The following is a 17,500-nucleotide window of genomic DNA, read 5'->3' on the forward strand; positions in this document are numbered from 1 at the left end:
GGACTGAAGTCTTGCACATGGCCGCGGAGCTCTTGTGTTAAACAGAGGGTGGATACTGTTATTATAACTTTATTAAATTACTATATGTGACCCTGGACCACAAAACCAGTCTGAATAGGCCAGGGTGCAGACACTGATGTAGGGCGGACTTTGCTAATGCAGTTTTTGACATCTCGATGTGTGAACTTATGACATGATGTTGTGTCATGGAGACACTTTAGTCATCAGCAGCACAGGTGTATTTGTAGCCATGGCCAGCAATACACTGTATGGGTCAGAATATTGATTTTTCTTTTATGCCAAAAATCATTAGGATATTACAGTTTTTCTGGATTGATTCATTTGGCACAATTTTCCAAACCATTCGTTCAGTTCTTGAAACAAAGACACGTTTCTCAAAACTTTGAACATATTTCACCTGCTTTCACACATGCTCCAATTTGCTCTGTGCTTTCTGCAAAACTCTACACAATAACAGCATCATTTTGCACAGATTTAACCATGTTCTCCTTTAGAAAACACAAACACACAATATAACTATCATCACAAACTGAACACAAACAGCAACATTTATGTGTGTGTGAAGATTCAGCAGCAGAACTGATGACAGAATCTCAGGATGATATAAACAAGAGCTGATTATGTGTTTTGGGAAATGAATCCTGGTCGCGGGAGACAAAGAGGAATAAGAGGAGAAAAGAAAAATGAAGGGGACGAGGTCAAAGGTCGTTTGTTGCTGATGAAATATAAAGTGCTATAGTTGAGCATCTTCTTCTGCTGGACTGATCATAAGCTGCCTGCGGGATCATCTACTCACACATTACAGTTACAGTACTTCAGATGAGAGAACTTTCACTGTTCTTTGTACTGTAAATACTGTAGCACCCAGCCTCAAACTCATAACTGTTGAACAGGCCTTTATCACACTTCCGGGTTCGAAAAGCGGAAGATTCAAACAGGAGCGTAGAAGAACTTCCGCTGCCGCGTGTATAATTCAGCACATATACGTCTTCTAAAGACACCAATCTCAGTTTACAACAATTAATCGAGTATTATGAAATTGAATATGTTGTCAGAGATCCCGAGGCTGTAGGCAATTCTTCAGTCTGATCATTATTTCATCACAGAACAGCGAGAAAACTATACAATTAATAAGCATTATTATTAGCCAAAGCTTAAAATATTAATTGACTAAAGGCTGTATAGAAGGATTAAATTAAAAGTTTAGGGCAATGTTACACATTAAGATGAAGGACGACATGATACATGGAATCGGTATAAATACGCAGTTTCAACATTGACGTTTATTGCGTCGATGCTCAACTAAACTAAATGAGTTTAATTTTCTTCACAAAACTGGCGTCTGTCCATCGACAATAAAGCAGGCGGAAATACTCGGAGCCGGATGTGACGACAGCGGACAACAGACGTGTATTTGTGCAGAACTGAGTCTGTCGAGGGAGGCAGAGGACTTTTCTCAGAAGACTAAGAAACTGTTAAACAAATAAGGAGATCACCAATACTGTAATGCAGCTCGGCAGAGGATGCTGAAGTTATTTATTTATTGCTGTACAGTAACTGACAGGATATTCCAGTGTGTGTTTACTGTATGTTCAGTTGTTTGGTCTTTGAACTTTTCTCTTCTAGTGATTTTCATCTACTGTAGGATCTCTTACAGTAGTGTAATGAAAGTAAAGTTTATTGGTGAATGTTACTGTATCTGCAGCGCTCTGTGTATGCTGCAGACTGTAACAGACATCGACGAGCAGAATGCCTCTGTTTCCCAAAAGCAGGTTTTTGTGAGTGTTATGAACTGACCTCACTAGTGTTCTCTGGTCAGGAACATAGTCTGTGTTTGACAGCTTTGTGTGTCGTCTGAGGCCAAAGATTAGATTCTGACAAAAGAGAATATGTTTTTGACTAAAATGTTTGGCTTTGACCTGAAAGTCTGAAGTTTGCACAACTTTGTGTGTAGTTTTGGGATTGTGTTTATAGTTGTGAGAAAATGGTGAATTGTTTCATGAACTGTGTGTCAGCAATCCAGAAAAACTGTAAATAAAGATCATTTTCCAAGAAGATATTTTGTAAATTTCCAACCGTAAATATGTCAACACTTAATTTTTCATTAGTAATATGCATTGCTATGGACTTTATTTGGACAACTTTTGGACGATTTTTTCAATATTTATTTTGCACCCTCCGATTCCAGATGTTCAAATAGTTGTATCTCAGCCAGATATTGTCTTATTGCTTTCGGATGATGTATAAATCTCAGTTTCAGTAAATTGACTCTTATGACTAGTTCTGTGGTCCAGGGTCACATGTGAACTATTAGCAAGACTGCGTTACATGAACGATTGCCCTGCTTTCTTTACAGTAAATCATTCAGGAACACCAGTAAATGTTGATTTCATGTTGACGTTAACGATAATGGGGCTGTACTGGGAAAACTGTCATCGCACACAAGCTACTCTCCGAATAAGACATTTGATGAAGTGTAAGCACCAGGAGATCTGTGTTCTCGAAGTAGTTCCTCCAGTACGGTCTGATCTTGCGCTGACCGCCGATGTCCCAGACGTTGAGTTTGAAGCCCTGAGACTGGACGCTCTTGATGTTGAAGCCCTGTTAGAAGCACAGCGGAGCGTGAGCGCGACGGACGGCCGGCTCCGCTCAGGCGAGCGTCTGTGTTAGACTCACCTGTGTGGGAGTGATGTGGCTGATGTCCTCTGATGCCAGCTGCTTCAGGATGCTGGTTTTACCTGCATTGTCCAAACCCAACAGCAGGATTCGAACCTCCTGCTCAGGAGAGCTCTTCAGCCTTCTTAAGACCGACAGCAGGCCCTGCGTTACAGTAACAGATCATAAACCCATCCCTCGATCCTGTGTGGTGTAGTGCTGGACAGTGCTGGAGGTAACGCATTACAAGTAACGCGAGTTACGTAATCAGATTACTTTTCTCCAGTAACTAGTAAAGTAACGCATTACTTTTTAATTTAGAAGGAAATGCCTGAGTTACTTTTTCAGATAAGTGACGCAGCTCCTGTGTTTGTCATGTATTGAGTGACAGCTCTGGTGAAATCAGGAGTAAGTGCGGAGCGTTGTGTGTGAACGTGATCTTACTGTACTTCTAGACTAAATATCAGCATGTGTTTACTCATCTCACCTGCACTAAAACACATTCAGCGCTCCTCACAATCAATAAAAACAGTCAAACGCAAACTATATTTAAATATTATACAGTACAAACTGCAATAATTAAATGTTAAATAAGACAAATATAATTTTATGTATTTAATCCCATTTTATTAACCAATGTCTTCGCTACTGACCTTCAATGATCCAATTCAACCATACTAATAATCAAAAATGACACATTTGTGTTTGATTTTAGTTATCGCTGAATAGTGTTGATCTTTCTTCTCCTGCGTCATCTCTACTGTACAGACGAGAATCTACATTTCCTTCGGCCTGAGGCGGATTCACTTCACTTTTGTTGAGAAATGGCTTTCACATTTGTAAAAGAATAACTTTTTTATATTAAGAACTAACAAGCGAGCCCTGCCCAGATTTAAAAAGTAACTCAAAAGTAACGTAACGCATAACTTTCTATAAACAGTAACTAAGTAACGTAATTAGTTACTTTTTTAGGGAGTTACGCAATATTGTAATCCACTACTTTTAAAAGTAACCTTCCCCAACAACACTGCTGCTGGAGCTGAGTGTGTCTCAACCAATCACACGAGACTCTGATCGGATGAGCCAATCAGCTGCTTTGATTAGGATTGACACAGATTTAACACGTGCTGCTCACCAAAATAAACTTTAAGCCCGTTTCTGTGCCATATGTACAGTAAACACTCAACAGATCACAATCATTCTACATTCACATGATATAATATCTGCTGTCAAATCAGAAATCAGCACATTGTTTAAAGGCTCTGTCGCTTATTGCGCATGTAATGAATTTACAGTGTTTAATAACTTTGTACCAATACTTGAAAACAACAAAAAAAGTATTTTCTAAAACTCTGTAGCGCCTTATAATAAACCATCAGCGCTGTTCTGTATTACTGTAAATAATAAAGGCGTCTCTTCAAACAGCGACCAGGTTTGAACACAAACCGCTAGAAACCCGTTAAAAACCGATCGAAGCGAGAGAGACTGCAGCTATCAGACTGATCATCATATACAGTATATGAATGAGATGAGTGTGTGTGTGTGTGTGTGATATTAGCAGAGATACTCACCATTCCTCTGTGCGCGCTCCCGCTGTCTCTCAGAACGCGCGGTTGACGTCATCCGGGTGACGTCAGGGGAATAATAATGCCTCAATAGCGCATCTGTTACATTAAAAATACCTTAAAAAATGCAAAAACTGTCCGCATTTCATAAAAAGCATTCATACAAAAAGATTAATTACGATGCTCCGAGGGGTATTTCACAATGTGTATTTATCTGATTTGCTGTCGTAAAAAAAACAAAAAAATATACATATACATAAACACACGTTACGCGCATTAATTTAATGACAATATAATATACTAGTGTTCTAATAATTTTGGTCACTACTATATATATATATATATATATATATATATATATATATATATATATATATATAAATCACATAATAGGGCGATTCAAACGATACTCGCGCAGAAGATGTAATGAGAAGCAGCGGATGTGGTTCAGCTTCAGTGCCGCTCGACGGCTGTTATTGCTATTATTGTTATTGTTATTATTGTCGAGGCTGGATGTGATGCTGCTGCCCTCTGTGTGCGGATCCCATGAAATCACGTTCCTCAGCACAGACATGGCGTGTGGACGGTCATCGCGTCTGTTCAACTGAAGCTTTATGATTCCGCTCGAGTTTGGGAAGAAAAACGCAGCAAGATGCCGCAGAAGATGCTGGGCTCCGTGCTGGGGCTCCTCTGCACAGGGGCGTGTTTGGTTGAGGTAAGCCGGCGGCGCGGCCTCTGAGGCGGCGAGCGCTGAACTCGAGCTCGGGGATCAGCGCGGATCATCGAGGATCAGGCCTCGAAAAACAACTCAAATTAAGCCATAAAACCAGTATAGTGTAGCAATGGTTAAAAAGACCGCATGTCCTTTCGCACTGGATGTTTAAAATCTGTATATTTTACATTTTAAAATCACAGACATTCGGGAGATGAAAAGATTAGAGACAAAACAATTGTGCTTATTACTGGTGGTTTGTAGCTCAGTGTTTGTGATTGTGGGGTTTCTGGAGTGTTTCGTGAGTCTGTGGCGTGTTGTGTGTGTTTGTAAGGTTGGGTTTGACTCGTACCGACTGTGTTTAAAGGTCATCGTGAAGATAAAAGATCCAGCGTCCATCATAGTTCACAAGCAGATCAATAAAGACTCACCTGTACGACAGCATTTCACTGTTTATTTACACAATGTTATATTTGAGGGCTCACTTTAATTGATCCTTTACGAAAATTAACCATGGTTTTACTACAAATAAAACCTGAAAACCATGGTTACTACAGTCAAATCATGGTAACCACAAATTAACCATGCTCTTGCTACACTAACCATGGTATTTGTAGTAAAACTGTGCTTATCCAAATAGTAATAAATGCGCCAAAAAAACATGGTTACTACACTTTTAATATAATAAAACCATGGTTAATTTTCATAAGGGATATTATATGTAATGGTTCATATTTATTGACTGATTGATTTCAGCTTTACTTGCATTATTTTGTCGTGATAGTTCCAGGATAATTTGTGAATTTTGGCACAGAAATCAGACTTTAGCAGCGAGTCTGGTCTTCAGATGATGAATTTGTCGTTGTGCCGGAGATGAAGGAGTCAGTGTTTCTCTGAGTGTTTACTGTCAGACACAAACGCTGATGTAAAGCCTGGAGTGCGCTCGATGAAGAGCTCAGATCTGTGCTGTTGTCTTTCACTCAATGCTTGTGTTTGTTTGACAGGGGAAGGAGTTTTGTTTTGGCGTGAACAATGAACAGTACCGCTGTGAGATGGGCTACTGCTGCGGAGAGACCGAGTGCTGCACTTACTATTACGAGCTCTGGTGTAAGTACACATACACACACACACACACACACACACACACAATTCAGTTTCATGTGACACACAATTCAGTTTCATGTGACACACACACACACACACACAATTCAGTTTCATGTGACTCACACACACACACACACACACAATTCAGTTTCATGTGACACACACACACACACACACACACACACACACACAATTCAGTTTCATGTGACACACACACACACACACACAATTCAGTTTCATGTGACTCACACACACACACACACACACACAATTCAGTTTCATGTGACACACACACACACACACACAATTCAGTTTCATGTGACACACACACACACACACACACATTCAGTTTCATGTGACTCACACACACACACACACACACAATTCAGTTTCATGTGACTCACACACACACACACACAATTCAGTTTCATGTGACTCACACACACACACACAATTCAGTTTCATGTGACACACACACACACACAATTCAGTTTCATGTGACACACACACACACAATTCAGTTTCATGTGACTCACACACACACACACACACACACAATTCAGTTTCATGTGACACACACACACACACAATTCAGTTTCATGTGACACACACACACACACAATTCAGTTTCATGTGACACACACACACACACACAATTCAGTTTCATGTGTCATGCACACACACACATGTATGTGATTCAGCTTCACGTGTGTCTCTCTCACACACACACACACACACACACACACACACACACACACACAATTCAGTTTTATGTGTCACGCACACACACACATGTATGTGATTCAGCTTCACGTGTGTCTCTCACACACACACACACACACACGACAGTACAGATGACTAGTGAAGTGTTTGGTCCACCAGTCTGTAAAAAGATCATGTTCAGCTCAAAATCAAAAGGAAAAATTGGAAATTTATATTTTGCCTAAAGAAAATTAAGCTTGTTTTAGGAACATTATGATTTTTTTGCATTGTGTATGAAAACATCATTGCTGTAAATACTCAGGATGCACTGAAATGAAAATTCTTGGCCAAAGCCGAACAAAGTGAAACGCTGGGGAGAAAGCAGAACACCGAGCGCTGTGTTTCACACGTTCCCGTGCATTTGACCAGTTACGATTCGTTGTAATGATTCATTGATGTATTTTGCCTCATTATGAATTTGGGAAGATGTTTGTGGCACGTATCGCATCGAGGAACACAGTAACGAGCAGATAGCGCCGTGAGCTCGTCATCGCTGTCAGAAAACAACATTCTGCAGTTTATTCACTAATTGTTTGAAGCCATTTCAATCACCGTACAGTAACAAGCACCTCCGAGACATGTCCGTGCTTCTGATGGTCTTTGTGTCTTTCTCAGACGGTTGTAAAAGCTTCCTCACTGCAGACGTGTTTGCTGCATTGCTGTTATTTGTATTAAACACTCTGGAGTTACTGGAAGTCAGAATCTGGTGTGACACTGGAAGCGATTCGCTGTGATAGCACATGATCGGCGCTGATCCTCATGATGATGATGGCGTGTGTGTCGCAGGGTTCTGGCTGGTCTGGACCCTCATCATCATGCTGAGCTGCTGCTGTGCGTACAGACACCGGCGAGTGAAGATGCGTCTGCAGCAGGAGCAGCGACAGAGAGAGATCAGTCTGATGGCGTATCAGGGTGCGTCCAGCGCCTTCATCACTCCTCCTCCTCCTCCTCTCAACCTGCGTGAGTACTATGACAAAAAAATAATACCTCCATATTTGCTGGGATTTTATCGATAATTAGACAATATTTTGCTGAGTGTGTTATTGTGCTGGTGTCTTAAACTGACTCCTGAATAAAGAGGTCCGGGTTCTGCTGCCGGTGCGAACGCAACCGAGAGAACCCTGCGCTAGTTCCCAGAAATACCTGTTATGCTAACACTTTAGTTTGGGGACAAATTCTCACTATTAACTAGTTGCTTATTAGCATGCATATTACTAGCATATTGGCTGTTTTTTATTATTATTATAGCTAGCTTAATCCTCTTCGTCCCATGAGAGACATAAGACCGCATTATAAAAGCACATATTAATGCATTATTCTGCTTGACCATATTTCAGATCCCTTAATCCAAACCCAGACCTAAACTTAACAGCTACCTCACTAACTATTAATTAATAAGCAGCAAATCAGGAGTTTTAAGGGGAATAAAAGTTAATAGCTAACAGTGAGAACTGGTCCCTAAACTGAAGCGTGACCTCATCTCTCTGCTGTTTGACACAAAGATGTTCACATGTCCTCAGATGAATATTAACTTCAGTCCATATGACTCCAAAGCTGCCGTTATTCATTAAACACACACGTGAATGATGCGTGATAGTCACATGACGTCAGGGGAGTCACATGACGGACCGTTACGATGTTTTTGTTTGAGCGTGTCATTAAAAACACATCTCTGTTCAGAAGAGCCTGATCCGTGGTCAGTGCTGTCCATTAGTCCTGCTCGAGACTGACCGGTTAACTGCATTCATTCCAGCCGGTCAGTCAGTCGCCTGTGGTTTGGGTGGAGCTCTGACCGTGTGTGTCCATCACCTACAGGCTTCTGGACGGACTGTAAGCTGCCCGACTACGAGGAGGTGATGGCTCACCCGCCCACGCCTCCTCCGCCCTACTCTCCTCCGGAGCCGGAGCCGAGCCGGAGCCGCAGGAGACGCAGCAGGAGCGCCGCAGACACGTGACCGGAGACTCGGGCATCGAGGTGTGTGTGTGCCAGCTGGACGAGGGCTCGGGGCCCGAGGAGGAGGCTCTGTGTCAGGGGCCCGCGGGGTGTGATCAGGAGTGAGAGACTGTGCTCCTGAGCAGCGCAACGCCTCGAGTGCGCCGTGTGTCTCCCAGCATCCCTCTCGCTTCCCTCTGAACCAATGATACACACCACGCTTTGATTCTCACAGCTGCACCGAGACCTCGGCCCAGACACACACACACACACACACACACACATGCAGGGTGGCACACACACACACACACACACACACACACAGGGTGGCACTTGTAGTTTGTGATGTTTGTGTGCTGATAGAGCAGATAAACACACCGTCAGCTGATCGTCTCGTATCTCATCGTGGCCTTACCTGTTTCACTCGGCTGCTGTAAACAAGCGTGCCGTCCCGTGTGTGTGTGTGTGTGTGTGTGTGTGTGTGTGTGTGTGTGTGTGTGAGCAGTCACATGACTCACGTCTATAGGTGTGTTCGACTCGAAGCGGCGCTGCACAGCACGATCGGTGTGTACCGCAAGAGCGGTTCGAAAGCATCGGGGTCCGTCCGCTGTCTCATCGCTCTCGCGGGGCTTCGGTGTGGTACACTGATCGCTCCGAGCCGAACGCAGCTCCTGATTAGTGTTCGTTAGTGAAGCTCAGATGTGTGTCGTAGAGGCTGATCAGGCCGCAGACTGACGTTCACCTGCATTAAGGGCTAAAATCAAGATCAGAATGTTTCCGGTTGGTTTTCTGGTGTCTGTCGCGTTTGTTTTTTCACGCGTGTCTCTGTTGCACTGAAGGACGGCGTCGTCCTCAATTCTTCGACTCCAGCCCAAATCCCACAACGTTTACAGACTCTGTGCCTTTCGGTGGAGATCCGGACTAACTAGGCTATGCAAAAACCCAGGACTCTGTTGTGAGCTGCAGTAACGAGCAATACTCGACTCCTTCCCTGTGTAATCAGAGCCAATGCGTTCACTTTATTTCTTCGCCGTCTGTCCACGAGTGAAAGTCATGACCTTTGTTTCTCTACTAACTGTGTTTTGGATTCATCAGCGTTCTCCGGCGTCACCGATGATTGCAGACGCTGTTTTGAGCGCCGCCGGTCGTGTTACGCTGGTGCTCTGAGACATGAAGCCTTCGCATCGAGCAGCTCCAAGTCTGTCATCTGATGTGTGATTAATAAAAAAGACGTTTATTATCGAGCCAAATCACAGCGCAAACCAGTTCTTCTATAATACTCGTTTATAACAGTAGTGCTCCGCTGAAGTGTGTACCGTATTTACTTGAGTCTTCTGACGGTGCGCGAGCGGTTCTGATGAAGATGAAGACTGCTTCACGGCGCTTCTACTCTCGGTTCTTTAGCAAGACGTCTGCTGTGTCTCTGTATAGTCATTTGTATTTTATTTTTGTAATAAAATAATAAACCAGCTTTGGCACTGAGCTGTTCGTCTGTGTTTCTGATGTTCGCCCAAGACAATGTACTGGTTATGTTTTGATGATGATGATGATTTTTATGATTAATGTAAACCTGCAGGTGCTTCTTGAGCAGCAGAGCTGAGGCTGGCATCACACTCGTTCTCATCCGTGGCATCAAGCGCAGTTTTATGATGATTGATCTACAATTAAAGATATTTTTAAGGGAATAAACATGGAATAAAACATCATTTTCAGTTGCGTTGATAGTTAAAAACTTTGACAGCTGATTGATCATAAGTTAAAATGCTGCACACACATGTAATAGAGGTCAGGATCTGATTGGAGCATTGTTTAGCAGCATGATATAAATGCATATATTCATCTTGTTTTTAAATGTGCTGTAAGTAATGTTTTGCCTGTACTAAAGCATAAAAATACCGTACTACATTAGCAGATAGAAAACAATTGTAGGCTGCATCCGAAACCGCCTACTTCTCCTCTATATAGCAGGCGAGCGAAGAAGTGTGTCCGAGACCTCAGTGTTCATAAAAGAGTAGGCGAGAAGTTCCCGGATGTCCTGATACCTTTCAATCCCAGAAGCCCACGGGAGATCAATACGTCATCAGAGAACGTGATGGAGAACAGCGACGAGGCTGTGAGTATCGCAAACCAAACACTCGCTGAAGAGTAAACTGTTGATTTGCTGAAGGTGTGAAGAGCAGCTCGACAGTAAACACAGGCACGTCTCCAGACTGCATTTACATAAACCATATTCATCTTAGAGACGATTACTAGATGTCTGATTAATATGAGACAGGAACATGTTGTAAAAGCATGACAGATGAGCGCATCTGAGTGAGACAGGTGTGTGTTATTGTGCAGAATACACTGATGTCAGCACTGCTTGAGGTAAATAATGACTGAAGATATATATGTTTGAAGAAATAAGCAGCTTTGAGTGTTTGTGTCAAGGCACAAAAAAGCATTTACATTTAAATTTTTAAATATTTACAATTATGCATTTGGCAGACACTTTTATCTGAAGTGACTTGCAGTGCTGTTATTACAGGGACCCCCTTATATTATACATTAATATAAGTTAGATAGGATATCATAGGCTAATTGATACATAGATTATTTCATACTGATAGATTACATAATAATGGAAGCTCCATGCAAGAGATGCCATGCATCTGTGGTGTGGGAGCATTTCCATTTGGAAACACAAAATAAAGTGAGATGTATTGTGATAGGCAGCTAGCCTACTGTAATAATGCAACATCCACGAGGAGCACTCATCCTGGCCTTTTGGGGGTGCAGAGGATGGTAACATTGTCCCTGTACTAGGCCTGCTATGGACACTGCTGGGCCGTCTAAGCAAGGCATACATTGTATGAAATCTAATTCAGATCACAAAGTGTTGAGACACTGTTTAGAAAATCCATATTTTAAAATAAAAATCTTTATATGTAAAAAAAAAAAAAAGAAAAGAAAAAAAGAAGCCAGACATTGTGGCTTGATGTCTTTTATTAATGTTCATTTTTCATGACCAAAATAACATTTATTCATAAAGAGTTCATTCAGATGTCAGACCGATGTTTCAACACATTAGAATAGCAGAACAATAAAAACACAAATTCTAAATGCTTATTATAATTTTATGAATTACTGCTTCACCCGAGATTCGAAACCGGGTGACAGCATCCCAGTCATGAACACTAACCACGCCCCCGAATCACTTGGCGAACCAACGAACACAACATAGGTTATAATTCGTATATTCGCCTAACTGCTTCTCTGTCGAAACTGTTTCAGAGCAATACTTGAAAATGACCACTAGGTGTCACCATAGAGACGGGTGTCGAATTACTTCGAAGCCTGGACACATTTGCTTCGACTGTTTCAGTGTTTCACGAAAGTGGCACGAAGTTTACCCAATAGCGTGTTAGCACTCCGGGTGTTCTGTGTGACTCCGCCCACTGCCAGTTTACCCAATAAAAGCACTCCGGGTGTTCCGTGTGACTCCGCCCACTGCCAGTTTACCCAATAGCGTGTTAGCACTCCGGGTGTTCTGTGTGACTCCGCCCACTGCCAGTTTACCCAATAGCGTGTTAGCACTCCGGGTGTTCTGTGTGACTCCGCCCACTGCCAGTTTACCCAATAGCGTGTTAGCACTCCGGGTGTTCTGTGTGACTCGCCCACTGCCAGTTTACCCAATAGCGTGTTAGCACTCCGAGTGTTCCGTGTGACTCGCCCACTGCCAGTTTACCCAATAAAAGCACTCCGGTGTTCCGTGACTCCGCCCACTGCCAGTTTACCCAATAGCGTGTTAGCACTCCGGGTGTTCTGTGTGACTCCGCCCACTGCTCGGCAATCGGCATCCATCGGGAAACTCTATGAACAGACAGAGATGGGCACAATTATATCAAAAGGTATTTACACTGTTAAAAAAAACAGTTTTTTACCAGCTTCAGCAGATTTGTGAGTTTGCTCAACTTATGTTTGTGGGAGATTCTCAAATTTTTGTTGTTTAAAGGACAAGTTGAGAAAACTCAAAAATCTGCTGAAGCTGCTTGCCTTAAAATTTTAAGTTGGCTCAAATTTTTTTTTACAGTGTAGTTATAAATTACAAATACAAGCTTATCAAATGTATTTAAGTAAAATACAAGTAATTTGTAATTTGAAAATACAATCAATATTTACAAGCAAGTGCAAGAGACAGTGTCATTACATTTAGATTCACATATAAGAGAAAGATACACGCTCCTGAAGATGCTGATATGTGTCTGATGTAGAACACAGTTATTAGTTATTAGGTGAGCTGTGGTCAGTGACTCGCTTCACAGACAGATGAGGTTCATACTGTAATGACAGCTTCCCTTGGATTTTACATTCACATAATAATTAGTCTACAGGCTTTCATTTTTTTGTTACATGCTGTTCAGACATTAGCAATAATATTTATTTTCATTTAATACTTGAAACATTTTTAGTTTGTCAATAGAAACAAGCAGCTAACTCTTCATCACTTCAGCTAGCAACATTATCTTCTGTGCTGTTAACATTCAGTGAGCAATATACATTTTAATACATACTCAGCCAGTTTGCACTGAGCACCTAAACAGATTCTTTCAGTTTATTCCAGTTGGAGCCGTGATCAAATTCTGTCATTAATGACACCCTTCTGTCGTCGCACACCTGTAAGAACGTTTCATCTTTCTGATGAGATCACACACACTTACACAGAACAGTAGTTAAAGTACTCCAGGTGACTTCTGCGCTTTAACCTCAATTTTGACAAGACACAGATAATAAAAATAGAGTAAGTAAATAGGAAATAATAATATAGAATTTTTTGAAAGACCACAATATACAAAATAAAAAGTGTATAGTATTTGTGTGTACAGGTGTGTTATATACAGATGCAAGGAAATGTAAATAAGAAGCTTGGTGTGTTAAATAAATGCATGTATAAATAGCATTTGTGTGTGTGTGTGTGTGTGTGTGTGTGTGTGTGTGTGTGAGTCTGTGTGTCTGTGTGTGTGTGTGTGTGTGTGTGTGTGTGTGTGTGTGTGTGTGTGTGTGTGTGTGTGTGTGTGTGTGTGTGTGTGTGTGTGTGTGTGTGTGTGTCTGTGTGTGTGTGTGTGTGTGTGTGTGTGTGTGTGTGTGTGTGTGTGTGTGTGTGTGTGTGTGTGTGTGTGTGTGAGTGTGTGTGTGTGTGTGTGTGTGTGTGTGTGTGTGTCTGTGTGTGTGTGTGTGTGTGTGTGTGTGTGTGTGTGTGTCTGTGTGTGTGTGTCTGTGTGTGTGTGTGTGTGTGTGTGTGTGTGTGTGTGTGTCTGTGTGTGTGTGTGTGAGTCTGTGTGTGTGTGTGTGTGTCTGTGTGTCTGTGTGTGTGTGTCTGTGTGTGTGTGTGTGTGTGTGTGTGTGTGTGTGTGTCTGTGTGTGTGTGTGTGTAGAAAGATATTGTATTATCTGAGAAAAAAAAGAACTAGCCCTATATGATCATGTATTTTGAGTATTTCAAATACAAAATACTGTCTCTCAAAGTATTTAATTACACATTACTTTTGATTTGATTTTTGTCAAGCAAAATACAAATTACAAAACACGTATTTAGTAATTAAATACGTATTTCAAATACATTTAATTGAAATACTGCCCATCGCTGTGAACAGAGGACGCGACATTAAGTAAAGATCATGTTCCATGTAGTTTTGTAAATTTCCTACCATAAATATATCAAAACTCAATTTTTGATTAGTAATATGCATTGCTAAGAACTTCATTTGAACAACTTTAAAGGTGATTTTCTCAATATTTCGATTTTTTTGCTCCCTCAGATTCCAGATTTTTAAATAGTTGTATCTCAGACAAATATCGTCCGATCCTAACAAACCATACATCAATGGAAAGATTATTTATTCAGCTTTCAGATGATGTGTAAATCTCAATTTCAGAAAATTGCCCCTTATGACTGGTTTTGTGCTCCAGGGTCAGATATAAAGTAACTCATCTTTATTATAGTGTGCAAGGCTTCTGCTGTCGTTGCTGTTTTGTGCTCAATCTGGCAACCTGCAGTTCAGCCTTGAATGTGTGCGAGACTTGCTCCGCTCCTGAACCCTAACTCTGCGATGCACTGCTGAATCTAATCTGTTTCTGTTACTTGTAGTGCTGGCGAGATGAAGCTTTCCAGCCAGATGAATGCTGGAGGATCCGAGTCAGTGCAGGAGCATAATAATAATAACTCATTACATCTAATCTGGATTACGTAATCAGACTCCAAAAATGAAAATCTCTAATTTCTTCAGTAAAAGAGTTCATTTAGACCAGAGATCTGGTCTGGACCGAGTCTGGTTTCTGTCACCTGGTGGAGTGTTTGTCATCGTCATCTTTGGTTTGATTAGTTGGGTTCTGAAAGATACTTAAGATCCAGTAATATTATCAGTGAACAAAACTTGAAATAAGAACAGAAACAAGCTTCTGCGTGTGTCATTATCGGCACTGATGAGTTAGTTTCTCTGCTGGAGCACGCACTCAGTGTTTGTAGGGGTTTATAACAGCAGCAGATCTTCAGAACACTTACAGCAGATAATAGAGGAAAGGCAACAACTTTAATCTCGATTCCATAAGATCTTTACATTTCCCATCTGAATCCAGACAGATAATCATTTTGGCAAAAAAGATGATGGTACACATTCTGTGCAATAAATAAATAATAAAGAATAAATATGGCATGTGAAGCAGAGTCCAGATCTGAGCTGTCGGTTCTCCTCGTCACGTCTGATCTCGGTCTGCCGCTCAGATCTTCACGGCGTTCACACAGCGCACAAACTCCAGACAGGAAGTCAGTAGAAGCGCTTCCTCCTGCTTTCGCTCCAGTGTCCGTACAGAACGAGCCCCACCACCAGCAGCAGAAACACCCCCAGCATTGAGAAGAGCACACTGAAGAAGACCGTGACGCTGCTCATGCCCTCCGCGTCTGTGAGCGCTACACACACACACACACACACACACACGTGTTATATGTCTGCTGTCACTCATCATTGGCTCTTACGGTGTGTTCACGTCACGTCAGACAGATCACGAGCTGAAAGTCGAGGCATCAGTGAGAAACGTGTCGGATGCAGCCAAAGACTATAGATATGCAGCGTCTGTATTGACAGTAAATTTGTTGAAATTAATGAATAAAAAAAATTTTGTACAATAAAACGATATAAGTTACATGTACAAAATATTATATTATTGTATAATTACCATAGATAGGCTATATAATGATTCCGTTTACATCACTTCATAAACTGAATAAAAACAGAAAAAAGCAAAAACACAGTGATGCACGTTCTTTAATCATAGTTTTAGAGACGAAGGGTTAAAGAAATCGCTGAATTTTACGTAGAAAAGTTAAATCACTCTCTTGTTCCGACCAAAGTGACTTGAACGCAGCTGACGTCGTAATCACGATCACTCACGTCTCAGCAGCTCCATGTTATCCACGCTGGGAACCAGAACCTCCTGCTGCTCCTCGTCCTCCTGCTTGCTGCGCAGAACCGTCAGCTGGTAGAGCTTCATGGAGATCAGGTCGTGGTTATCTGACACACACACACACACACACACACACACACACACACACACACACACACACAGACACACACACACACAGAGACACACACACACACACACACACACACACACACACACACACACACACAGACACAGACACACACACACACACACACACACACACAGACACACACACACACAGAGACACACACACACACACACACAGACAGACACACACACACACACACACACACACACACACACACACACACACACACACAGACACACACACACACACACACACACACACACACACACACACACACAGACACACACACACACACACACACACACACACACACACACAGAGAGAGAATCATGTGTGTTTCAAATAATGATTCTGATAATCGTGTAATCTAACGATCATTAGAATGGTTCCTCGACTAATCGATGATTATTTCACCCAGTAGCTTTGATTGATTATTCAGCTTTTGCAATTAATTAAATATTCACTTATACATATTTTAACAAATACATAGAACAAAGTAAACACTTTAGCTTTTGAAAATGTCAAACGTCAATATGAGGTTTCATTTTTGGATAAACTATTCGTTTCTTTATTCACAATATCGTCTCTTTCTTTAAAGTAATATTTTGGGGGTTTTATGCCTTTATTGAGGACAGTACAGCGGAGAGCAGCTCTGTTCCGCTGACGAGGTCCAGCTTTGGGATGAGTTCTGCGTGTCTAGAGCTGGTTTTTATCTGTAAGTGAGAAGGTCCTTCACGCGTCAGCATCGGTTTGTCTTCTTCTGCACTCCGACATCATCTGTGTCTCGTTTGGAAGGCTGCGTCCTCCGGAGGTACGTCATCGAGGCTCTTTATTTCAGAAAGGTAACATTCAGAAGGAAGAAACGAGTGACTTTACAGTGAATAAAGGTTCCTCTTCCTCAGCATCGATGACGACTGCAGAGAGCACAGCCTTCGAGATGAGATGCGTCTCAAACAGAAGGACACGTCCGAGTGAGGAGCATCCTTCCTAGAGTCCTTCTCCACAGTAAACTCTAGAATGAGGCGTCTAGTAAAGCACACAGCGTTTCTGGCCTCGGTCACTGAACGATACTCTATCAAAGCGCTGCAGAGTGTTATTACATCACGGCGGAGCTCGTTACCTGACAGATCTCCAGTGACGGCCGAAGCACCGAAGTAATAGCCCTGCGGCAGACGCACCCC

General features: G+C 41.9%; 3 protein-coding genes across 4 annotated transcripts in view; 1 reads left to right on the forward strand and 2 right to left on the reverse strand.

The window, feature by feature from the left end:
• The window catches only part of LOC131540500 (ADP-ribosylation factor-like protein 3), a 6,733-nt gene extending 2,184 nt beyond the window's left edge, over nt 1-4,549 (reverse strand). The window contains exons 1-3 of one of the 2 annotated variants that reach the window (XM_058775429.1): nt 4,248-4,518; nt 2,698-2,841; nt 2,506-2,622 (exon numbers count right to left, since the gene is read on the reverse strand). In XM_058775429.1, the coding sequence (XP_058631412.1) occupies nt 2,506-2,622; nt 2,698-2,841; nt 4,248-4,250 (264 nt within the window). In that variant the 5' untranslated portion in view covers nt 4,251-4,518. Of the gene's footprint in view, nt 1-2,505; nt 2,623-2,697; nt 2,842-4,247 lie in introns of both variants that reach the window. The other variant, XM_058775430.1, reaches the window with a different exon arrangement.
• Nucleotides 4,550-4,670: 121 nt separating this feature from the next.
• wbp1 (WW domain binding protein 1) lies at nt 4,671-10,234 on the forward strand. Its single transcript, XM_058775428.1, is given in 5 exon segments — nt 4,671-4,956; nt 5,958-6,060; nt 7,606-7,779; nt 8,635-8,709; nt 8,712-10,234. Coding segments are annotated over 5 exon segments (582 nt in total). The 5' UTR covers nt 4,671-4,893; the 3' UTR covers nt 8,879-10,234.
• A 3,663-nt stretch (nt 10,235-13,897) lies between these two features.
• Nucleotides 13,898-17,500, reverse strand: part of lman2la (lectin, mannose-binding 2-like a) — a 10,403-nt gene continuing 6,800 nt past the window's right edge. Inside the window, exons 7-9 of the mRNA XM_058775427.1 lie at nt 17,440-17,500; nt 16,180-16,299; nt 13,898-15,698 (exon numbers count right to left, since the gene is read on the reverse strand). The exon at nt 17,440-17,500 is cut by the window's right edge and continues 54 nt beyond it. Of these exons, the coding sequence (XP_058631410.1) occupies nt 15,556-15,698; nt 16,180-16,299; nt 17,440-17,500 (324 nt within the window). The 3' untranslated portion in view covers nt 13,898-15,555. The remainder of the gene's footprint in view (nt 15,699-16,179; nt 16,300-17,439) is intronic.

The sequence above is a fragment of the Onychostoma macrolepis genome, chromosome 05, assembly GCF_012432095.1.
Source record: "Onychostoma macrolepis isolate SWU-2019 chromosome 05, ASM1243209v1, whole genome shotgun sequence".
Taxonomy (NCBI): domain Eukaryota; kingdom Metazoa; phylum Chordata; class Actinopteri; order Cypriniformes; family Cyprinidae; genus Onychostoma; species Onychostoma macrolepis.